The sequence below is a fragment of the Amphibalanus amphitrite genome, unplaced genomic scaffold (genome assembly GCF_019059575.1).
Source record: "Amphibalanus amphitrite isolate SeventyFive unplaced genomic scaffold, NRLGWU_Aamphi_draft 001785F_arrow, whole genome shotgun sequence".
Lineage (NCBI taxonomy): Eukaryota > Metazoa > Arthropoda > Thecostraca > Balanomorpha > Balanidae > Amphibalanus > Amphibalanus amphitrite.
Window position 1 is genome coordinate 9335 of NW_024883278.1, and position 25152 is coordinate 34486.

A 25152-nucleotide genomic window follows, 5' to 3' on the forward strand; every position below is an offset into this window, starting at 1 on the left:
CAATTCCCTACAGGTACCCAAAATTTGGCGCGCCTGCGGCGCGCCGTTTTTATGCTATGGTCCGGCGAAAAAAGTGGGGGCGTTTAACGCCCCCCCCCAGCAACTCGCGGGTTAAGTGCACAAATTAATAAGGCACAGGCCGAGCTATAGCAAAGAATAGAGAGCATGGGTGGAGCTTTTCCAGGAAAGTTGGTGGGGCAAAAAGTCGTCAAACCCACAATGTCCGATTATGAGGTTGAATGAAATGCCACACTGAATCAATTCATATCATTACAGATATAACATTTTGCATTAACCCGCGCCCCACTGGGGTCTGCGTATAACACGCCCTACTGGGGGGGGGGGCTATTCATAGCCCCCCCTCCTAACTCCGAAACTACTGGGCCGATCGTGAAAATTCAAACGGCGTCTGATAGCCCCGGAAAAACTGTCGAGCGAAACCTAATTTCATTGACCTTGAGGTCACCGATGACGTCACAGGTCAGGTCAAAGTAAAAATTATTAACATTTTGCTTGTTCGCGTTTTGGGCTCTGGCCGCCGTCTTACAAGTCAGATCAGGCTCATTTTTGGTTCACACACTTGTTAACAGATGCTCTAGATACCCTGAGGGTACCAAACTTGTACTTTGATTTTCAGGTCAAGGTCAGGTCATCACAGGTCACGAAAATATTATATCACGCGTCGGTCACGTGACACATGTTTTATGGTCCTTTTAGGCCAAAGATTTCGAATTTGATGTGGTCTGTGTCATTCGAGGTCATTTTGAGTCGAATTTAGATTAGGTCAGGTCACTTTCAGGTAAAAAAAGGTCAAATTTTGAAGTTATAATTTTTCAACAGAAAAGGTGTCTATTGGATGCAGTTTGAGCTCAGGAACACGATGGTGCCATTTATATTGGTGTACGATGTCAAATACGTGCTGAAAAAATTGATTTGAAAAATTAATAATTGTGAATTTTTTGCAATAATGCGTATAACTTGGCCAGTTTTGAAGATATTTAGCTAAAACTTGCTAGAGTTAGTCATAATAAGGCGTTCTATCACATATATTCCGGTTTTTTGAAAAGTCAAAAACTTTTTGAAAAAATGTAAAAATGTAAATTTTGAATTTTATTATATAAAATTTTCGAAATTTTTAAAATTTCGAAAATCCGAGATAGCAGTTTGATAGCGCAGTCTATTCTGAGTCCTCTCATGCAAAGAAATTGGATCTAGCTTAAAAACTGAGCCCTTGGGAGCGATTGCCGTGGTTCAATGTTTTGCGTCGAAATCGGCCGAACATGACGTCACTCTGACGTCATTTCCGGCCGACCTATGGTAGCTACGAAGTTCAAATTTTGACACAAGGTGTCAAATTGATGCAGCTGAAGGTACTGAAAGTTTGGCGTCGATATGTCAAGCGGTTTGGAAGTTATTGCAGAAAAACGGGAGGGGGGCTATAAATAGCCCCCCCCCCCAGTGGGGCGCGGGTTAACCCGGCAGGCGGTGGGCCTCCCGGCCACCTTAACCGCGCGATGGGGGGGGGGGGGGCATTTTTTTGCCCCCCCCCTTATCTCCGAAACTACTGGACGGATCCGGAAAATTCAAACGGCTTCGATAGCCCTGTCAAATTTGTTGAGGGAACCCCAATTTCATTGACCTCGGGGTCACCGATGACGTCACAGGTCAGGTCAAAGATAAAATGTTTCACCGTTCACGGGGCTTCTAGGGAAAGCGCTATAACACCGAGTAAAACGCATTTTGTCGAAAATCAGCGATAGGGCGTCAGATGTCTAGTAAATATGTGGCTATTAGAAGTCACTGGTCATACCAGGTCAGGTCACAGGTCAGGTCACCGAAGGTCACCAAGGGTCACCACATGAACCCAGCTTTACTAAGGTTATGCGATGCATGTTTTATGGCCAGTTTTTCATTTCCAACTCAATGGTGTTGGTTTTAAGACCATCAGGTACGGTTTAGGTCACTTTCTGGTGGAGGTCAGGTCAAGGTCAGATCAAAAAAGGTCAAATTTCAATGTTGATATTTTTGCATAAAATGGGTATTGATTCGATGCAGCTCGTCATGGGGAGTCTAATGGTGGTCTTTGTTTTGCGCTACGAGGTCTAGAATTGCTAGAAATTGAGTTTGAAAATTTGACGTCATCAATTTTGAACAGTTTTTTCGCTATAACTTGGCCAAAAAAAGAGGTATCGATCTCAAATTTGGTATGTAGATAGAAGGCGGTAGGGTCTATTACATATATTCCGGTTTTTTGAAATTCTAAACACTTTTTGGATTTTTCGGCTATTATATTCAAAAAATCTATTTTTTATTTTAGGGGGTCAAAATAAAAAAAAATCGAAAAACCGAAATAGCAGTTTTGTAGCCCTCTGGATTCCGCACCTTTTATGTTGAAACATTTTCTGTATCTCCAAAGCTGTAGCTTTAGGTGGAGGGTGGGGGGCTTTTTTACTCGGCTCCTGTGCCACGTAACGACACGTAATAAGTGGCATTCGGAAGAGCGTCAAAATAATAACGGAAATACTTCGGTGCTTTTTTAGGTCAGGTCAAAAGTCAGGTCAGCAGAGGCGATCAATGGTCAAATTTGGTCTATTTCAACAATTTTCGAATCACCCGACGCATAACTCGGGAACCAACCAATAAAGCTACAGCACCGTGGAAAATCGAATTCGATAGCTTTTTTAACCCGGCAGTTGCTGGGGTATTTCGCCACCCACCGTTTGCTGGGGGGGGGGGCGTTAAACGCCCCCAGCCGATAACTCAAGAACCAATAGGCGCAGCGAAACGCACGAGGCGGCAAACGAAAGAGCGCGACGAGACGCTTCAGATGAGTACTTTAAAGGTGAGTTTTGAGGTCACAGGTCGGGTCAAGGTCAGGTCAAACACCTGAAATCGGCCTTTCAGTAGCATGGACTTCAGGACTTCGCAATGGGCGCCTCTCGTCATAAACTCTGTCAAAATGGTGCACAATCCATCGTATAAGGCCTACAAGAGTGTCAGCTCCATGTAGGGGTCAGTCAAGCATAGGTCAGGGTCAAGGTCAGGTCAACCGGGTAGGCACATATCCCCGAAAATCAAAACTGATTTTCGCAGCCCGTGACACATGTTTTATGGGTAATTTGGGGCGTAGAACACGATGGTGACATTCATTTTATCATATGTGTACGTGTTTGGCTAAAAAAATTTAATTTAAGAAATGCATGTTTCATAGTCGTGAAGTAGTCACGAGAAATTGTCAAGATTCAGTTCAAGATTTTGGAAAATGCGGAACGATAATCAATAATCGAAGATAGCCATTTGATTGTTCATGGTATTGGCAGTCTAATGGCGTTTACGGCATGTCTGTATGTCTATTCTGTGATTTTATATGATTTTTTGAACATACGCCGTTTTTGGTCGAAAATTCAAAAATCATGACATCACTAAAACCTCGATATCTCAAAACTTTTTCGACCGATTTTTTTGAAACTTTGTCACAATAAACTTCAATCAATTCCCTACAGGTACCTAAAATTTGGCGCGCCTGCGGCGCGCCGTTTTTATGCTATGGCCCGGCGAAAAAAGTGGGGGCGTTTAACGCCCCCCCAGTAACTCGCGGGTTATAGTTATTTTTTAGTATTATTCACAGATTTGACCCGAGGTCAATGTTTTAGCCTTCAGAGGGCAAAAACTTTAAAATTAGCCGCTTTTTACGAAAAGAAATGTTTTTTTTCGGCCATAACTTTTGATTCAAGAGGGCCACGGCATTACCCTCTCCCGTATTGGTGTTCTTCCAGCCGCGAACATAAGGGGGGAGGGGTCGCATCAACCCCCTCCCCTCCCTGCCACGCCGTGTTATGAAAAATGCCCTGCCAGAGCGAGGGTTAACCCCCGCCGGCATGGGGGGGGTGATGCAATCCCCCTAAGGTTTTTCGCAAATAACTCGCGTAAAAGCGGCGATCGCGACGAAACTTAAACCGCGCCCCGCTGGGGAGGACAGAATCTGCCCCCTCCCGTTTTTCGCCAATAGCTTCTAAACGCGTTACGCCAGCAACGCCAAACTTTCAGTACCTTATAATACATCAATTTGACACGTTCCCTGAAAATTTGAGCGAAATCCGTCGGAAATTTTTGAGAAAATGACGTTTTAGTGACGTCATGTTCGCCATTTTCGCCTAAAAAAAAAACACACAGAAAACACCAAAAAACAGAGAAACTTGAAATTTTCAGTGGACATCAAGAAAGGATAGAGGAGCAGTTATACGAAAAAATCAGCCTTCTAGCTCTAAAAATGTTGAGTGCAGGGCAGAAAGACTACCTGGGGATGGCAACCACCCCCTCCCCTCATGTGCGGGCGAGGGTTAAGGTATCATTTCCAGCTCGCCAGTTTTAAAGGTATGGAGGTTTCCCTTTCATAAGAGCGCCTTTTAAACGATTAGACAGGCTTCAAAAATTGGACAATACCAACCTATCTAAAACTGTGAATATGCCTACACCGCCTACACTTACTGTTATTCTGAATTTTGATACGTTAGAAGCAATCCGTAGCTAACTATCTATCTGTCATATATCAGACTTAACCCGCGCGGGGCTGGGGGGGGGGGTAAATTTTACCCACCCTCGCGAATTTTTGCAATAACTCAAAAACGGCGGCGCGCAGCGCCGCCAAACTTTCAGTACCTTTTTGTACATCAATTTTACACATTCCCTGAAAATTTGAGCGAAACCCGTCGGAAATTTTTTGAGAAATTGACGTTTTAGTGACGTCATGTTCGCCATTTTCGCCTCAAAAACGGCAAAATTTCAAACGCCGCTAACATCTTCATTTTTAAAGGAATCAAGACGTAACAAAAAAGGTTATACGTAATTCTACTTTGTCTATCAAATGGCTATCTCGGTGTTTTGAAAATTTTGGAATTTGGCCAAAAGTTTTTTCAAAAAACTGACTTTTTTGGGAAAATAATTATAAAATCCAAAATTTTGAGTGTATCGAAAAAAAACCGGAATATATGTCAGAGATGTGGTCTATGTGCACCTACATACCAATTTTTAGAAGAATCGGTTCAAAAATGTGGGAGTTATTAAAAATTTCATGACGTCATGACAAATTTCGAAAAAAGTCATGACAAATTCATGACAAAATTTTTGAAAAAAATGATTTTTTTTTGGAAGTTCTAGACCTCGTACGGAAACAAAAATAGCACCATTCGATTCGCCGTGAAAAACTGCATCAGATAGACACCTTTTAGGCCTTAACCCGCGCACCGACGGGGGTCTGCGCCAACTTCGCACCGACGGGGGGGGGGGCGGATGACCGCCCCCCTGAGATCTCGAGAACGAAGCAAGATAGCGACAAGCGGTAAACGGCATCGGATACGCACGGCCAAGATCTACAATTTTTACTAAGGTAATTTTCAGGTCAGGTCAAAGATGACGTCACAGGGGTCGAAAAAGTCAAAATGGCGGCGCTAGATATGGAGAGAGTTTTTCTCGAATAACTTTCGAATTAGTCAAGATAGGAACAAACTAAGGGCATCATCGTGATCCTCTCGTCAATCCGCATCGAATGACATATATGTTGACCTCGAAAGGTCAAGGTCAAAGGCTGACCTCAGGTCACGTGACCTCGAGGTCATCATGTATATCATTCGATGCGTCTTGACGAGCTGAACACAATGAGACCATCCACGCGTCTGTATCTTGTTCCTGTACGGAGTTATTGGCCAAAAACCTTTGGTGACCTTTGATGACGTCACATGACCTCACAGCTTCCCAACAGCAAAACAGACCTCAAGGTAGTGAAGGTTGGTCGTATATGAAGTCATGTATGGTATATGGGGCCATTCCGACCCGTTTTAGTGGTAAAAACAGGGAGTTGATTTTTCCCCCATTGACTTATAATGGGGAGGTCGCGAAATTGACCTGACCTTAGGTCACCGATATCAAAATTCCGAGATATACAAATTGTAGCTACTAATGACCTAATAATATCCTGCGACTTTCAAAGGCCTCCGACATCTACTGTAGCTCTGGCACGGTGACAAAGTTGCAAAAAAGTGACTTGAGGTTGGGTCATTCAAAGTGACCTGGTGACCTGACCTTAAAAGGTAGGAGGTTCAAACTTGCACACCATGTGTACCATGTGTTCAAACTTGCACACCAGGGTCCATTCGCGAGCGGAGCCTTCAAAACATACACATGAAAATAACAGGGTCTGAATCTTCCAGGAGAAAAACATACATCGATTTTAATACTGATTTTACGGTTCACCCGATATATACTAACAATGTTTCAGAACGGGCTCGTACAGCATTTACACGACTAAGGCTATGCTCACACCGCCTTAGGATAGAAACAGGGAGGTGGGCTAGAATCCCAACAGAAGAGAGGCTATGCTCCTGTCGGCTCGGTGTGCAAACAGAGGCGCATGTGCTTTTAGACTGCCCAATCACTGAGCCACTTAGGAGAAATTTTACAATGCTGAGCTTTGATAGTTTGGCAAGCTTAATGAAAAGTAGTCCAAATGATCTGGCCATATACTCTCAGAGAGTTTTGCTGGCATGTGAGAACGTATGACGCGACGGATTTTAACGTGATGTTTAGGTATATTTTTAATTGACGCTGGTTCTCTGTATGAAATGTTTGACGGTTTTAATATGTTTTGTATATGATCTGTTTTAATGGACACTTGTCTTCTGGGTTTTATCCATCTAGTACCTAAGACTGTGTCAATAAACTACTACTACTACTACTGTAAAATTGATGAGGTTATAGTCATACCAAATTGCGCGGCGCTACGCGCCGCGGTTTTCCCGCTATTCGCGAAAAACCTCAGGGGGGGGGCGGATATCCGCCCCCCGTCGGTGCGCGGGTTAACAACCAACTTCAAAATTTGACCTCACTTGACCTGACCTTGACCTGACCTCGACCTGAAATTCATCCAGATGTGGTCCATATCACCTATTGAGTGTGCCTATTGAATTCTATGAATAAAATGACCCATAAAACATGTGTCGCACATGACCTTTTCTATATTTTGTTTTTCGTGACCTGACCTGACCTGACCTGACCTTGACCTTGACCTCTGAATGATATTGTATGCAGCGAATATTGTCTTGGTAGCCTAAGAACACGTTTTGGGCAATCAGTCTCAGTCCATTCTTCGGCAACTACGGTGCAAGGCCGATACTGTAGAAACTTGCAATTTGTACCCTTGACCTGACCTTGACCTTGACCTCAAGGCTCAAAATTTAAATTAAGTACATGTTTTTAGTTGTTCGTGATGAGATCTTTCGATTGGCGTTTGAATTTTCCAAATCGGACCATTAGTTCGGGAGATAACAGGGGGGGGGGGGTAAAATTTACCCACCCCCAGCCCCGCGCGTTCGGCTGGAGACCCCAGCCCCGCGCGGGTTAACAATAATTTTTGTCTCTTTTTGTTTTCTGTCACAATTGCGCTTCAAGGTGACATTTTATTTTCTCCTGTTACTTATGTCATGGCAACCACCTGTCTGACACAATACATGCCTTCTCTCCCATTCAGATGGCCAACGGTGATCTTTTCTGCAAGTGCTCACCCTGTCAGGCATATGACTGCTTGGCACTTGCTACTGGTGGCAGTTCTGGCTGGCACAACTTTTTTGGCAATGGATTCTGTGCTGCCCAGATACGTTTTTCAACCTGTGATGGAACGGGAACTGGGCACACACCTTTGGTCACTCCGCAATCAGCTAGGTAAGTAGGGAAGCCAAAATCGAAACAGATACACTATACATACAGCATGTACATTCACCTTTTTTGGATCCGAATCGGCATCTGGTCAGTTAGTTTCGGCAGATCTGCATTAGGAACGTCAGCTGGAGTGCGTTTTTGACAACCCACGCCTCAAACTCGGCATAGTGCAGCAGCGTGACATGGGGCATTTAAAGGCAGTGTGCCAGCTTTCCTGGACCGTATGGAGTTAATGGCCCAGATAAGGAGAACCGGATTTTTAGAACTTATCCATACCTTCAAAATTCATGGAAACGTCTTAAAGTCTTCAAATTTTGAGTACCCCAGTGCGAAATTCGCTCCGACGGGTTGTCGGTCGTACCCCAACCACATTTCACACCACTATGAACAATAAACGCACACACTGAAATCGCTATTACCGATATGCTCATCCAATCAAGTTTCGATAAACCCGTTCATCATCATCTCCTGTGGTTTCGAACACGCCTGTTAGATGGTGCGGTAGACCGCGCCCAAAGCCAGGGCCCCGGTAACGTGAGGTAGCCGAGTCGGGGCAGCGTGCGCTGACCCAAGCCGGGGCCGCGCGTCCTCCCGGTGTCATGTGATAGCCCGGGGCTGCCCGCGGGGATACGGTAGACCGCGCCCAAAGCTGCGGCCCCGGCTTGGGTCAGCGCACGCTGCCCCGACTCGGCTACCTCACGTTACCGGGGCCCTGGCTTTGGGCGCGGCTTCTGCTCATACTTAATGGTGCGGTGGTGGTGCGTCGGGCCGCGCGCTCTGACTTCGGCCAAGAAAAATGCGTCAGCTGATCATTGTCATTTCTGCCACTTGCGTATGGTGAAATGGGGTCATAACTTAAGAGACGGCTTTTTCATATCAATTATTTTACATAAAATGATATTTCAAACCATAAATAATGTTCGACAGCCAAATAAAAGAAACAATACCAATACAGGCTTACAGTTTAACCCGCGCCCCGCTGGGGGTCCTGGATTTCCACGCCCTGCTGGGGGGGGGGTGTTTGAACACCCCCCCTTGTAACTCGGCTCCTGGGCCACGTAGCGATACGCGGAAGGCGGCGTTCGAAAGAGCGTAAAAAATAATGACGAAATCACTTCGGTCAATTTTTTGGTCAGGTCAAAGGTCAGGTCACCAGAGGTCATTGAAGGCAAAATTTCGCCGATTTCCAGGTCGAATGTCGAAAATTTCCAAGAAGCTAACGCATAACTCGGGAACCAATAGAGCTACAGCGCCGCGGAAAAGTGCATTCGATAGCCCTATTAACGCCCTTTCTGAGTAATTCTCTCAGATTTGACCTAGCGTCAACGGTTTTGCCTGCAGGGGGCAAAAACTGCAAAAATAGCCGATTTTTTCGGAAACAGTTTTTCTGCAATAACTTTTGACCCAAGCCTTGTACGAGCTTACTTTTACCGGTATCGTGTTCCTCTCGTCAAGACGCATCGAATGAACTATAATTTGACCTTGAAAGGTCAACTTGAAAATTTGACCTCAGGTCAAGGTCATGACCTGACCGGAGAGGGTCATGTTGCATATCAGTCGATCCGTATCGTCGAGCTGAACACATATAAGGCGTTTTCATCGCTCTAGCATGTCTCTATCAAAAGTTATTTGCGAAAAACTGTTAGATACCATTCGTGACCTAAGATGACCTCAGGGCACAAACAAGGGTCACGGACACCATTTTCATGTTCAGTGTGTCTAAACCACTTGTAATTCGGTGTTTGGGAGTGTTTATAATGTCCTTCGTCCAAAAGAGGCGCATTTCAATTTTCTCCCATTGACTTATAATGGGGAGGTCGCAAAATTGACCTGACCTTAGGTCATCGATATCAAAATTCTGAGATAAACATTTTGTACATGCTATTGCTCTTAGCAATCGCTGAAAGTTTCAAAGCGATCGGTCACTCGGTGTAGCTATGACAGACATTGAAACTTTTTATGAGGTGAGGTCACTTCAAGTGACCTGGTGACCTGACCTTGAATGACCTTGGTCTGAAATTTTCACAACATGTGTAGAATTGATGTATGATAAGGTGTACCAAAAACGGCGGCGCTCCGCGCCGCCGTTTTTGAGATATTCGCGAAAAACCACAAGGGGGGGTGTTCAAACACCCCCCCCCCAGCAGGGCGCGGGTTAAGGCTCGACATTGTGTTGTCTACGATTAGACAGCTGATAACTCATTCCCGTACTTACGTCGTAACTCTATAATGACCTTTGCTTATTGTCACATGTGCGCCGCATTCGCGATTGTTGCCGACGCCTGTTTGCAGGTCAACCCACTACAGTTGTTATACATATCGAAAAACCGATAAACTTTTAGGCGAAAAAGGCACTATTCCAGGCCCATTTTTGATTTTTTTGCGATATTAAGTAAAAAAAGAAGCTTCTTATCCTAGGAAAAATAAAATGGGAAATCTTTAAAAGGTGGCACACTACCTTTAATATCGACATTGAGCGAGGTTTCGACACTGGCCAATGAATTTCGCCACCGCGGCATACGACTGCATGACATCGGGCATTGGAAAAAGGCGAATTTCATTTTACAATGGCAATGGTGATGCAGTTTCGTTGGCGGTATACACCTTTTTGCATCTCAATTAGGCATCTTTTCATTCCATTTCGGCGAACTGTATTCAATATTAGCGATCTCTCATTTGCTTCGAATAGGGGCATTTTGTTTCGTCATTTGGGCTCTACTTTGACATCGGGCACACCACATCGATATCAGGCATCATTTCGGCAAGGGGCATTCAATTTCGACAAGGCCTTACGTATTTAGACGTTAGACATGGACTTAGACACGAGACATTTAACCCGCGCCCAGCTGGGGGTCCTGGATTTCCACGCCCTGCTGGGGGGGTGCTTGAACACCCCCCTTCTAACTCGGCTCCTGGGCCACGTAGCGATACGCGGAAAGCGGCGTTCGAAAGAGCGTCAAAAATAATGACGAAATCACTTCGGTGAATTTTTTGGTCAGGTCAAAGGTCAGGTCACCAGAGGTCATTGAAGGCAAAATTTCGCCGATTTTCAGGTCGAATGGCGACAATTTCCAAGAAGCCAACGCATAACTCGGGAACCAATAGAGCTACAGCGCCGCGGAAAAGCGCATTCGATAGCCCTATTAACGCCCTTTCTGAGAAGTTCTCTCAGAGTTGACCTAACGTCAACGTTTTGCCTGCAGGGGGCAAAAACTGCAAAAATAGCCGATTTTTTCGGAAACAGTTTTTCTGCAATACCTTTTGACCCAAGCCTTGTACGAGCTTACTTTTACCATCATCGTGTTCCTCTCGTCAAGACGCATCGAATGAACTATAATTTGACCTTGAAAGGTCAACTTGAAAATTTGACCTCAGGTCAAGGTCATGACCTGACCGGAAAGGGTCATGTTGCATATCAGTCGATCCGTATCGTCGAGCTGAACACATCTATGGCGTTTTCATCGCTCTAGCATGCCTCTATCAAAAGCTATTTGCGAAACACTGTTAGATACCATTCGTGACCCAAGATGACCTCAGGGCATAAACAGGGGTCACGGACACCATTTTCATGTTCAGTGTGTCTAAACCACTTATAATGCAGTGTTTGGAAGTGTTTATAATGTCTTTCGTCCAAAAGAGGCGCATTTCAATTTTCTCCCATTGTTTTATAATGGGGAGGTCGCAAAATTAACCTGACCTTAGGTCATCGATATCAAAATTCTGAGATAAACATTTTGTACATGCTATTGCTCTTAGCAATCGCTGAAAGTTTCAAAGCGATCGGTCACTCGGTGTAGCTATGACAGACATTGAAACTTTTTATGAGGTGAGGTCACTTCAAGTGACCTGGTGACCTGACCTTGAACGACCTTGGTCTGAAATTTTGACAACATGTGTAGAATTGATGTATGATAAGGTGTACCAAAAACGGCGGCGCTCCGCGCCGCCGTTTTTGAAATATTCGCGAAAAACCACAAGGGGGGTGTTCAAACACCCCCCCCCAGCAGGGCGCGGGTTAATCTCGTCATTTTACAATCAAAATTGTAATTACCTACTTTTTCAGTCATTCAAATGGAATGAAAACTGCCAGTCATCTCTGGCAGTTTTAGAGATATTTTGTTAATTTTTGGCATGTGTGGGGCCCGTAAGGGGTTCTCTGACATATGTTCCGTTTAAAGATCCCTAAATTTGAAAAATAACTCAATAAATCTAATTATAAGTTAGAAAACCCATAAAGCTATGGATTTTTATATTTTGGAAATTTCGAGATAACCATTTTATTTTCCATGCTTTTTAATACCTACAGTTCGATTGTTGAGTCGTTAAAGGTAGTGTGCCACCTTCCAATGATTTTCCATTTTATTTTTCCTAGGATAAGAAGCTTCTGTTTTTACCTAATATCGCAAAAAAATCAAAAATGGGCCTAAAATAGTGCTTTTTTCGCATCAAAGTTTATCGGTTTTTCGATATGTGTAACAACTGTAGTGGGCTGAACTGCAAACAGGCGTCGGCAACAATCGCGAATGCGGCGCACATGTGACAATAAGCAAAGGTCATTATAGAGTTACGAAGTACGGGAATGGGTTATCAGCTGTCTAATCGTAGACAACACAATGTCGAATTTAAACTGTAAGCCTGTATTGGTATTGTTTCTTTAATTTGGCTGTCGAACATTAATTTATGGTTTGAAATATTACTTTATGTAAAATAATTGATATGAAACAGCCTTCTCTAAAGTTATGACCCCATCTCACCACATGAAAGTGGCAGAAATGACAATGATCAGCTGACGCATTTTTCTTGGCCGAAGTCAGAGCGCGCGGCCCGACGCACCACCACCGCACCAAGTGAGCAGAAGCCACCTGCGGTAGACCGCGCCCAAAGCCAGGGCCAAGGTAACGTGAGGTAGCCGAGTCGGGGCAGCGTGCACTGACCCAAGCCGGGGCCGCGGCTTTGGGCGCGGTCTACCGCATCCCCGGGCAGCCCCGGGCTATCACATGACACCGGGAGGACGCGCGGCCCCGGCTTGGGTCAGCGCACGCTGCCCCGACTCGGCTACCTCACGTCACCGGGGCCCTGGCTTTGGGCGCGGTCTACCGCACCACCTAACAGGCGTGTTCGAAACCGCAGGAGATGATGATGAACGGGTTTATCGAAACTTGATTGGATGAGCCTATCGGTAATAGCGATTTCAGTGTGTGCATTTATTTTTTTTAATTTATTTCATAGTGGTGTGAAATGTGGTTGGGGTACGACCGACAACCCGTCGGGGCGAATTTTGCACTGGGGTACTCAAAATTTGAAGAATTTAAGACGTTTCCATGAGTTTTGAATGCATGGATAAGTTCTAAAAATCCGGTTCTCCTTATCTGGACCATTAACTCCATACGGTCCAGGAAAGCTGGCACACTACCTTTAAGTTGAAACTCTGATTTTCTGCGATTTTTCTCCGTGAACAACTTTTTCGACGAAAAATCGCCGAACATGACCTCAGTTTGACCTCTATAGCTCGTGACCTGAGATGACCTGGGACCTATTTTTTTCAGGAGTTGTTACGGAGTGAGCGAAGCGAGCGGAGTCTTTCCTTAGATTAACGGACCGTGCCGCAGAGCTGTACAATGCTCTCCCCGCCGCCTTTACTGATCTGACCGTCACCGAGTTTAGAAACCAGCTGAAACGTCGACTGACGTCTGGTGCGGACGAAGTGTGATATGTATGTATATGTATGTGCATTGTGTTGTGCGCTTTTATCGTGATTTTTAAGCATTTTTTATGTCATAGCATGATGTTCTTTTACCCACTTCATCACCATCTTTTATTGACTCAGTGCCAAGAATAGCCTCTTTGACTTCGGTCATAGATAGGGGACGGCCACTACGAAGTAAATAAATAAATAAATAAATAAAACGGAAATTTCTGAGCATGAGCGGCCGGCCGGCCGTGCGGACGCTTTTGCGAGGCTTATATCTCAGCAACCACTTGACCGATTTACACGCGGTATTTTTTGTAGGGTAGCTTCATTCCTTCTACCAAGTATTGGACTAGTCCCGATGCATGTGGGTGACCCCTTATGCACGTGCCACGTGCAAAACGAAGAGGTGTCAGTTTTGTAATTGTTGTAATATCTCGGTAACTACTGGGCCGATTGCGCTGAAAGTTGGTATGTAGGTAGGCACTCACTAGGCACTGCATATCCATGTGCCAGAGTTGGGGTGCTGCTGCACGTGCGCACGTGCAGGGGTCGTTTCCGGATCTCGAGAACGGCTGGACCGATGGCGCTCAAATTTGGTACACGGTTAGGGACCAGTTAGTAGGGTGCCGTGCACAAGTCAGTTGGAACCCATTTTGCACGTGCGCACGTGCAGGGTGCCGCTTCCAGATCTCGAGAACGGCTGGGCCGATTTTGCTCAAATTTGGCACATCGCTAGAGACCCGTTAGTAAGGTGCCGTGCACAAGTCAGTTGGAGGTACCCCCTCGCATTTTCGCACGTGCAAAGCCCACCCTCTCGCTCGCTCCGTGTCGCCCCAAAAGGCGTTATACTGGTGTAAAATTGATGTGCAGAGAGGTACTGAAAGTTTCAAGTCGAAATTCGCTGCCATTTTTAGTTATCTGCGAAATACCACAGAGGGAGGGGGCCGAGGCCCTTTGGGCCTCCCCCCAACGGGTCGCGGGCTAGCTTGGCTGCAAGCTGCCGACGTAAAATGCAATATGACAAAACGGAATGCACTTTGTCGATATTAAATGTCCCTGCCGTTGTTCAATGACCCTGGTCAAATATAAACACTGCACATAATATCGGTTAGGTATCGGTATACCAAAAATTCGGTATCCGATCGACACCTCTAGTCTGTAGCAAGGGCGGGAGGGGGTAATTTACAACAAAGTGCTGATTGGTATCAGAAGTGGAAAGTTGGTTGCCCCCCCTTGTCTCAAATTGTTCCGCCGCCTATGGCACGTGAGCTGTAGCCTCGGGTGCTCGCAGCGGCAGAGTCCCGACACAGTCTTTCTCGGAGAGGCAGTCCATTCATAATCAACATATAGTCGCCCGAGTTATGGGCGACGGCGCATTAGGAGCCCTCTATAGTTAGCATTGTTTTATCTCAACCTTCGCCCCAATGGGGGGGCATATGTTACCACCCTGTCGCTTTTTTTGCGTGTGGATAAAAAACCGCGGCGCGTAGCGCCACGCCGCTTGGGGTAGCTTTTTGTACATCAATTTTGGACATTGTGTGAAATTTTTGACCCCAGGTCATGTCAGGTCAGGTCAACAGGTCAAGTTAACTGTTAACTGTTAACAAGTTAACTGTCAGAAAGATTTTAAACTTGGTGGATTACATGATGTTATGGGTGCCTATAATTTGTATATCTCGGACTTTTTATATCCGTGACCTAAGGTCAGGTCAGCGGCGTGACCTTACCATTATAAGTCAATGGAGAAAATGAAAATGCCTCTAGATCCATGTGTACGCATAGGACCCGTCCAAATATTTCAGAATCACAATGATTTGGACCACCCGTGACGACCAAAGTGTCTTTTTTTTTTGCTGATAGCATCTACACCTTTTTAGGAGCAATTTCGAAAAGTTAAAGACCAAAATCAAAACGTTCACGTGCATTTCGGACGCAAGCTTTTTGAATTTGGTCTTTAACTTTTTGAAATTGCGCCTAAAAAGGTGTAGAAAGCAGGGTTGTGCTTGACTCATGAGTCGAGTCAGAAATTTGACTCAACTCTGACTCAAATGAGTCAGATTTGAGTCGAGTCGGATACAATGTTGAGCTGTTGAGTTGAGTCAGAGTTGAGTCGGACAAAAATATTAAGGTGTTGAGTTGAGTCAGAGTTGAGTCAGTAATAACTTTTGACATTAATTTGAGGAGTCAACTCACTTGGCTCAACAAAAACATTGAGTCAAATTTGAGTCGACTCATATTTTCATTGAGCCGCTTGAGTCATGAGTCGAGTCAAGGGAAAAAAGCAACTCCTTGTATGAGTCAGAGTTGAGTCGGGGCTTTATGAAGTTGAATGATGAGTCGAGTCGGCAAATTTTTTTGAGTCGAGCACAACCCTGGTAGAAAGGTCATCCGAGGTCATTTGAGGCTACAAACAGATTTTTGCCAATAACTCTCGATTGGAAAGAGATAGGACGCTGGGGATGGTCTCATTGTGTTTGTCTTGTTGAGACGCATCGAATGATATGCAACATGACCTTTTCCGGTCAGGTCATGACCTTGACCTGAGGTCAAATTTTTTAGTTGACCTTTCAAGGTCAAACTATAGTTCATTCGACGCGTCTCAGCGAGAGGAACACGATTCTGGCAATAGAAATGTTGTGGCTTTTTTTAGTCAAAAGTTATTGTCAAAAAACATATTTCGTAAAAACAACTATTTTTTTAGTGTTCGCCCTCTGAAGGCTAAACCGTTGACCTAAGGTCAATTTTGATAATGACCTTATCAAAAGAAGAGTTCAAAAGCTATCGATTGTTTTTCCGTGCGTTTTTCTAGCTATCATAGTTCCTGAGATAAGTGCATGTTTTTCAGAAATATAATGACATTTGGCAAATTTTGACCTTTGATGACCTCCAGTGACCCCAATATTGCTCTAAGATGAAAAATGACCGAATATTTTCAAACGTACGCATTGAGAGCTATCGACTGCTTTTTACCGCGTCTTTCTAGCCCTCTTAGTTTTTGAGTTAGAGGTGGGTGGTAACATATGCCCCCCCCCCCCCACACTTGGGCGAAGTTGGCTGAGACCGCCACTGGGGCGCGGGTTAAGGACATGATCACTACGTTTCCATGACACGTCTAAAACGAGTTAGCGAAATTTCACGCGCGTTTTTCTCGGAAACTATTTACCTTATGCAAAAAATGAGCATATATATGAGTTTAGCTTGCACCTAATCCTATATTTACATTGTTAAATTATGCCTAAATGCTATGATGGAGGAAATCCAATTTTCAAAATCGGCTTAGCTTGTGCCATGGAAACGTAGCCGATGTGGAGTTTGTTAATGTAATAAGTGAATGAGGACTTTACGGGTCGGCCAGCTTTAGAATTGTATTTACAAAGCTTCGTCAGCGAGTCGTAATCGGGTTCGGGCTTTGTTTTGTAATTACAATTCGAAAGCTCCGACCCGAACGATTGCTTGTGGAGTAAAATCCTCATTCACTTATAAGCTTTGTTTTAGTGTTCCCAAGCATAGCATAGCACAAGCCTCTGATGTTCCAGCCAGCACTAGTGGGGGTGTCCTGACATGCCACGTGGTTTTCCAGCTGCGGTGCAGACCACTGTGACATGCCCTCTCAACGGTCGGCGCTTGCTGCTCGGAGACGCCACGGCATGGGCGTCGGATCGGTCGGCTGGCGGGGCGCCTCGCCTGTGCGCTGTTTGCGAGTGTGCCTTGGACAACGTGAGTATGCACTGTTTTCTTGAGTTTGATGCCTCTCATTGCCTCACCTCTCCCATGACGCGTGACTCTTGATCATCATTTTGATTGTGTGATTTCCTACTTAGAGATGTGTTTCCTATTGGCAGGCATTTATATTGTGTGCATTATTCAAGAAACATTGCGTGAGTAGATACCGATACTTAAAGCCACCAATGTGTCACCAACCGCAGGCATCGGTAGAGCCGGAGGCGTCGCTGTCGTGCACGATCCATGACTGCCCGATGTACGGGTGTGGCCCGGCTGGCAGTCACCGTGCTGAGGCCGCTGGAGGGAGCGGGGCGGAGGGAAGCGACGGCCGCTGGTCGGAAGCCGACCCCGAGCACCGGTGCTGCCGCGTCTGCGCCGCCGCCCCGGATGTCAGCTCCGGTAAGTGCCGGTCGTTGAACACCGCGGACAAGTAGGTGCAGTGGCCAGTGGGCATATGTAACTACTTAGACTCAACTGATACTCTCTTGTTGGGACCCTGTAGTGCGACGTCTGGCGCAGAGAAATACGTTCTATATGCTCAGTTGGTTTATTTGCACAATTTATGCAGGTGCCTGGCATGGGCGTAACCACCGCGCTGGAACGCTGGAAATTCCAGCCCATTTTTGGGATGCTGAAATGCCGCCCCCCGTAGAGGAAAACTGCAATTGCGGGACTCGCGGACTTCAAAACCAAGAAAAAAGAAACGGCACTGCTCGGTCCACTATACGCCTGACCTCAACGTGCCGCTCCTCACTAAAATAACTAGGTGCCCTCTACATGCCGCCCCTCCCAGATGTCCTTCCGCCCCTCCGCACCGACTTCCCCTCAAGTTCCTCGGAGCTCTCATGTGCCGCCCCTCACAGAACCCCGCCGCACTCAATGTGCCGCCCCTCCGCATATAGCTCTATCGCCGTCTGTGCCGCCCTCCCCAGAGTACCTCGGCGCTCTCTATGTGCTGCCCTCGCCACAACTTCCCGCCGCCCTCAATAAGCCGCCCTATGCTCAATCGCCATATGTGCGCCCCCCCCCCGAAGTGCCTTGGCGCCCTCTATGTGGCGCCCCTCACCACAAACCCCGCCGCCCCCAATGTGCCGCCCCTCCCCACAACGCTTTACCACCGTCTGTGCCGCCCTCCATAAACGCCTTGCCGCCCTCTCCAGAGTATCTTGGCGCCCACTATGTGCCGCCCCTCGCCACAACACCCCGCCGCCCTCAACAAGCCGCCACTCCCCACAATGCTCTATCGCAGTCGGCGCCACCCTCCCAAGGCACCTTGCCGCCGATACGTGCCGCCCCTCCCCAGATGCCTTTCTGCCCTTACGCGCCTCCCCTTCCCAGAATGCGTCAAAAGGTTTAATGATTCGCCCCTCCCTATAACGCTCCATCGACGTCTGTGCTGCTCTCGTCAGGCGCTGTGCCACCTCTCCCCGGAATGCTAGCCCTCGCTGGCCCGGGGGGGGGGGCGTTTTTCGCCCCTAACCCTGGCGAATATTTGCGATAGCTCAGTCAGGGGTGCTTAAATTGCTGCTGTTTACATATAATAACTACGCATTGACTTGGCGAATTGTGCTGAAACGTCTCCGATAGGTGAACATCGTGCGGACCGGGGGATTCATAATTCCATGCCTAGGTATCACAGTTTGGTTGCACTTGCTACTCTTAACGTGCGCAAATGAGGGACGTGCGCACAGCGCACGTTTTGCCGGGCTCTGTATGCTGCCCAACACAAAGTGTTACATTTTGGGCTCGATAAGTCTAAGGGATTCGCCTATGCGAATTCAGCCCATGAGAGCGTCAGGTGAGACGCTCTGATCGCAAACAACCATCGAAGTCGCGAAAAGGCCCTGTGTGATTGCTTGATGTAAACATTCCGAGCCAACGAGTAGTGCCCTGAGCGCGCAGCAAGACTCAAGAGTAAAGCTGAGCACTTGAAAGAGTCCTCGGTCTACTGTGGGGCCCTTGAGTGGGTGAGGTCTTTGGCTGGATCCCGTCCTGCAGGCTCACGCCTGGAATGGGTCCTCTTTAGGCAGGCTCGAAAGCTTAGGGGCCATCAGAGGCCGGTGTGGGGCTCTGAGAGTTAAGCGTGGCTGCTTAAAAGTTGCGTACTGCTTTCAGAAGGCCTGTGCGTTGGGCACCCAAAGACCAGCGTGGTGCCTTAATGCCAGTGTTACGCCCTCAGAGATGCACTGGTCAAGCCCTTTGAGGTTCTCAGAGGCGTCGGCGTGGTGCTCTCACAGGCGGGTGTGTGATCCGTTGAGGTTTTGGCGTGATACGCTCAGAGGCCGGCGTCGCGTGGTGCTCTTAGAAGCTGGTGGGGGCTTCCAGAGTCTTCAGTGTAGGACCCTCAGAGTCACCGGTGAGGACTCTCAGCATCACCGGTGAGTGGCCGGGCCGTGGGCAATGAGCCGGTATGGGACCCTCAGAGGAAGGCACCGGTGTGAAACTCAAGAGAGGTCAGTGTGAAGCCTTTACAGTTGCCCGTGTGGGGCAGTGAGTGTACTGGCGTGGTGCCTTCCGAAGGCCGGTATGGGATTGAAGCTTAGCGAGGTGATAAAGGACTTAACCCTCGCCCGTATTGGTGTTTTTCCAGCCACGAACGTATAGGGGGGGGGGGGGGGCCTTGCCGTTTCGCCCCTGATCGACCTAGAGCTTCGCGGAAAAAACGAGCGTGTTGCTCGTGACGAGTGGAAGCCGATGATACCCAATTTTAAGGTCCTAGATCATCGGTTGACCTTCCAGGTCAGGTCAATGACCCAAAAGTCGGGAAAATCGGGACCAGTTAGAACGTCGTAAAACGTGGTTACTATGGGGTTTTTAGGGTGCTGATTACGAATATCATGTTAGTTATGATAATAGATGATGTCTTAATGCATTTAGGCCAGGTCGAGTCAGGTCAGGTCAGGTCCACCAGTAAGGGTTTTGCCGGGTATTCGTAGTAGGTGGCAACCGCCTCTGACAGCTTCGTAACATGTTACGAAGGCACCAAAACTACTTGGTAAATGTTCCAATGGTTGCTAAACTCGAATTCAGCTAAAAAAACTAGCCTAGAAACATGTAAAACTCGAAAAAGTGAACCGAGGTCATCAAAGGTCAGTGACCTGACCTGACCTTCCGGTGACCTTGACACCCACCCTAATGCATGGGAGCAACATCATATTCCATGTTTGAAAACTTGAAACCACGAAAAGACTGCAAACGCGCGGCTAATGCGAGCCGACATCAGCCGAATCGCGATTCCGGCCAAACATGGTCTCGAAAAGTAGGTCACAGGTCAAAGGTCATTAGGGTCAGGGACCAGGGTCATGAAATTTTAAGGGTAGGTGTAAAATTGATAAACGCGAGGGCACTTACAGTTTCGTCGCGATCGGCCGCTTTTTACGCGATTTATTCGCGAAAAACCATGGGGGGGGGGTCCGTTCGACACCCCCCCCCCCCCTATACGGGCGAGGGTTAAGTGGTGCCTTCGGTAGGACTGGTTCGGAAGCATTATTGTTGGGTCCTCAGAGGTATTATTACTGACTGAGGCCAAAGAGGTGCCGGTGTGGACCCTCAGAAGTGCTAGTGTGAGGCCGTGAGAGACGCCAGTGAGGTTCCTCACAGGCGCCGTTGTGGGCCCTCAGAGACACTGGTGTGGGGCCGTCACAGACGAATGTGGGGCCCATAGAGGCTAGAGCTGCTGGTCTGAACCCCTTACAAGCCGGCAGGGGGCTCTCAGAGACCAGCAAGGGGCCCTCAGGCCAGCAAAGGGCTCCCATAGGCCGGCGATACCTTCAGAAGCTCTGCGGGGTCCTTAGAGACCGGCACAATACTTTCAGACGCCGGTGGGGCCCTCAGAGTCGCCGATGTAGGGCACTCAAAAGTCACCGGTGGGTGGCCGTCAGATGCGCTGGTGTGGGGCCCTCAGAGGCGCCGATATTGGGTCCTCAGAGCCGCTGATAAAGGTCCTAAAGAGGCACGGTGTGGGGCCCTCAGGAGTGCCAGCGTGGGACCCTCAGAAGCACTGGTATGGGGCCCTCAGAGGTGGCAGTGTGGGGGCACTCAGAAGCGCCGGTGTAGGACCTGCACAGTCGCCGGTGAAGCCCTTCACAGGCGCCAATGTAGAGTCGCTCAGAGACACAGGGTCATCAGAGGCGCGAGCTGCTGTTGTGGACCCTTCATAAGCCGACAAGGGGATTTCAGAAGTCGGTGGTGCCTTGAGGAGCCCTGTGGGGTCCTTAAACACCGGCATGGTTTTCTCAGATGCTGCTGGTACCCTCCGAGTCACCAGTGTGAGGCCGTCAGAGCCACTGGTGTGGGGCCCTCAGGACCGCCGATACAGGGCCTTTAGAGACACTGGTGTAGGCCGTCAGAGTTGGGGGGGACCTCATAGGGGGGGGGGGACGCCGGTTTGGGACCTCATAGGCGCCGGTGAGGGCCCTCAGAGTCGCCGTTATGGGCACTCAGAAATTTGTGTGGGGCTATCACAGGCGGGTTCGAGGCCACTAGAGGTGGCCCGTAATAGGCCGGTAAGGGCCCTCAGAAGCCAGTAAGGGACACTCAGAAGGTGGCCTTTATGGAGAACTTAGTGTGGCTACTCAGGGGCCCATGGGATGTCCTTACGAGCCCTGTGGGGTACTTCTGAGTCGAAATATCACAGAAATATGGTCAGCAAACCCTCAACGGCCAATTGGCGCCACAGGGCCCCTCGTGCCCGTGTGGGGGACCTTCGGGACCTGTTTAGGCCCTCAGAGGCGCCGGTGAGGGCTATCAGTCGCCATTACGGGGCCCTCAAAGAAATTGGTGTGGGACCGTCACAGACGGGTGTGGCCTGGGGCCCCTAGAGCTGGCCCCTAATGGACCGGTAAGGCCCCTCAGGCTGGTTAGGACGCTCTGGCCGGTAAGGGCCCTGAGGCCGGTAAGGGCCCTTAGAGACCGCTGAGGCCCCTCCCCCGCTTTCGACGCCCATGGTCAGATCCCATTGCAATTGAACTCACCTGAATGAAGTGAACTATTGAAGAGTGTGCCTATAATTTATCAATCCGGTGCGTAGTAGCAAAGTCAAACTGCCAGCAGCGGGCTGACCACCCATCTTACGCATGCATATCTACCGCATAAAGTACCAGTATCTCGAACACCAGAGCTGTGGCGTGTTCTCTGCGTCTGCCCCTTATAACGTGTAGTCAGTTGACTGCTGATTATTGTTCGTATTTCACAAAGCGTAAGAATTTGACACACAACAGCGACACAGTAAATGCGCTCAAGTACTCACCTCTGGCTCCCGAAACACAAGTGCCGCCCTTCCCTTGGCATTTGATGTCGCCCCGGAGGGAGTTATTTCCAGCCCATTTTTTGAGGAGTGATTACGCCCCTGGTGCCTGGACTGGAGGAGAATTTCACTCCATACTGCCGTACAGCTTCCTAAGGACCATGGCAATGGCGTTGACAGTTACGCCATTATACGAGTATATACAGACACGGACACGCCGTAAACGCCTCGTTGTGCTGTACAGTAAAAGGCGCGTCTTTGACGCCTTCCATATGCCCATTCTCCTTCAGAGCCGCGGAACGTCACGGTGGAGCCGCCGCGGACGATGGACCCGCTGGTGCCAGTCACGGCCGACATTTACCCGGGCACCTTCCTGCACCTGCCGGCGGACCTGTGCGCCGAGGGACCGCCGCTGGCCCTCGTCTCTGTGACCTCCCAGCCGGCGGCGGCCGAGCGCAGGGCTCTGTTCCGGCGGCTGTACGGGGCCGCCGCCGCCGCCGCCGGCCTGCGCCTCGTCTTCCTACTGGGAGCGGATGAACCGGTGACACACGCCTACAACCAGTTCGCCGACGAAGAGGACTGGTCGGCGGAGAGTGCAGCGACCGGTGGCGGCGTGTCGGACTGGGAGCGGCGGCGCGCTGTGCAGGCGGCAGTGGACGCAGAGGCGGCGAGGCACGGTGACATTATTCAGAGCGCCGTGCCCGAGCATTACTACCATCTGGCCTTGAAGACGGTCGCCCTGCTGGACGCATTCAGGCGGGTGTGCTCCGGCGCGCGCTTCCTGGTGAAGACGGACGATGATGTGCTGGTGGACGTGCCGCTGCTGGCGGCGGAAGTTGCTGCGCTACCGGACGGGCCCGCCGTGTACGGCCGGCCGGCGGCCTCGCTGCAGCCCAACCGGCCCAGCCTGGCATGGCAGGGGTACGGGAGCAGCGTGCGCGAGTGGCCGGCCGACTCCTACCCTCCCCTGGTGCTCGGCAACGGATACCTGGTGGCGGCGGCGGCGGCGGGCCCGCTGCTGCGCGCCGCGCTCGCCGCCCGCTACCACCACCTGGAAGATGTGTTTGTGACGGGCGTGGCGGCCGAGGCGGCTGGGGTGGAGCGCCGCCCCTGGGAGCGGCATTGTCTGTACACCAGCGGTATGGGGGGCCGCCGGAGAGCGACGACAGTGTGCGAGGTGGCCGGCTGCGCCCTCACCCACCGAGTCAGCTACGAGCACCACGCCGACCGGCTGCGGGCCATCCTGTACGCCACTGAGCGGCTCGACACGGAGACGCTGTGTAGGAGCAGCCGGACCCGGCCGGCGGCCGGAGGGTGACGGCGCGGTGCGCCAGCGTCTGCCGCTGCGGGGGCGGCTCTGGCCCCTGATACAGGTGCCGCTGATGGTTATGGTGGTTTATAGATCTTTCCAGTGCTGTTTTCTGGCTGTTTAACAACTTGTGATACTATCGGTAACAGGTGTCGTTTCGTGTGCTTTTTTTTTTTTGGCGCATGAATGTAGTGTGCGATTGGACTGTTTCCAGTCAAAGCTACGTTGTTAAATGTTACACAGGCGTGGTATGAAATTTATGCCTGTCTGTGTTTGCCTCTTGGCTAGGGTCACTTGAATAGCAAAATTAGTCTTTCCAACTGGTGACCGGCCTAGATTTCTTGTTTGAACATGTCAAGTGTGATCGGATGATTCAACGGAAGGGGCTGTGTTTAAACGTGATAAAAAGCTGGCTTCGTGATCTTGAAAAGAAATTGATGTGTTGACTGAAATACTTTGTAACAGTATTCTGTTTCGACAGTATTAAGTGTGTTGTGATAATTTCCATTGGATATTTGCTGTTGTGGTTGTTGAGTCGATTTTTGTTGAGTTCTTTCTTTTCTCGCCTAGTTGCCTGCGATATGATGTGATCTTACAGAGCTTTGGGGTTAGGTATAGATTGCCAAATGCCATGAACCTCACGCTTGTCTTTGGCATATTTTGCATTGATTATTTACCGAACAGGTTTAAATCGAACGATTTCGACTTCGATTTTTTTCATTACGATGGGAGTACAATTTTTCCAGTACATGCGATGTTTTCCATCGGTGAAGACCGCCTAGTGCCCACATCACCGTGCTTGTTTTTTTCTCTCTCTCTCTAGCGGCTGTGAGCTATAGAACAATGTAATCGCTTTTGTTCAGAAGCCGTTGTGCATACTGCATGATAGGCTGTAGGATGCGTTAAGTACCTATCTATAATCAGTATAACGCCTTTTGGGGCGACCATGGTGTGTCAGACGTGGAAATAGCCATACGACTTTAGTTCTCCAGCCTTGTCAATAGATGGCAGCACCGCAATATGGGCGGCGGATCGTGCAATTGACGTCAAATTTTCGGTACCTGCTAAGAATTAAATGGCGGATCTTGTTATGCAAGAATCAAGTAAATCGGTCCACAACTTTTCTAAAAACAGGGGTATAAAGTCAAACACTGCCAGAGCGGCGGCGCGGTGGCCGACGGCGGCCGGCGGCGGCCGTTACGCGCCGCCTGGGAGATTGCCGGCGCGGGACGGTTCCGAATTCCGACTCTGCATAGCACTAAAACCTGTCAACTGCTTGGAATAGTTATTATAGCAAAATTTTCAGTCAAGTGAGGAATAATCCAAGGGCTGGAAGCATGTACCTACCTATATTTGTGTGCATTAGTCACAGGCACGTAGCTAGGATTTGGCCAAGGGAGGGGCGGAGGAATCCCGGGGGCCTCCTTTCTACAGAGGGCCTCCTCCCTAAAGGGGCCTCCTTTCTACAGAGGG

The 25152-nt window shown here is 48.7% G+C and overlaps 1 protein-coding gene across 2 annotated transcripts; it reads left to right on the top strand.

The window, feature by feature from the left end:
• Nucleotides 1–7526: 7526 nt before the first annotated feature.
• LOC122375157 (beta-1,3-galactosyltransferase 5-like) lies at nucleotides 7527–23843 on the top strand. 2 transcript variants are annotated; one of them, XM_043354384.1, is made up of 4 exons: nucleotides 7527–7713; nucleotides 16983–17119; nucleotides 17329–17524; nucleotides 22661–23843. In XM_043354384.1, exons 1-4 carry the CDS (start codon nucleotides 7569–7571, stop codon nucleotides 23686–23688), a joined length of 1506 nt encoding a protein of 501 aa, XP_043210319.1. In that variant the 5' UTR covers nucleotides 7527–7568; the 3' UTR covers nucleotides 23689–23843. The 2 variants fall into 2 exon arrangements, with proteins under 2 accessions (XP_043210319.1, XP_043210320.1); XM_043354385.1 differs by having other exon boundaries at nucleotides 7539–7713; nucleotides 17406–17524.
• The last annotated feature ends 1309 nt before the right edge of the window (nucleotides 23844–25152 follow it).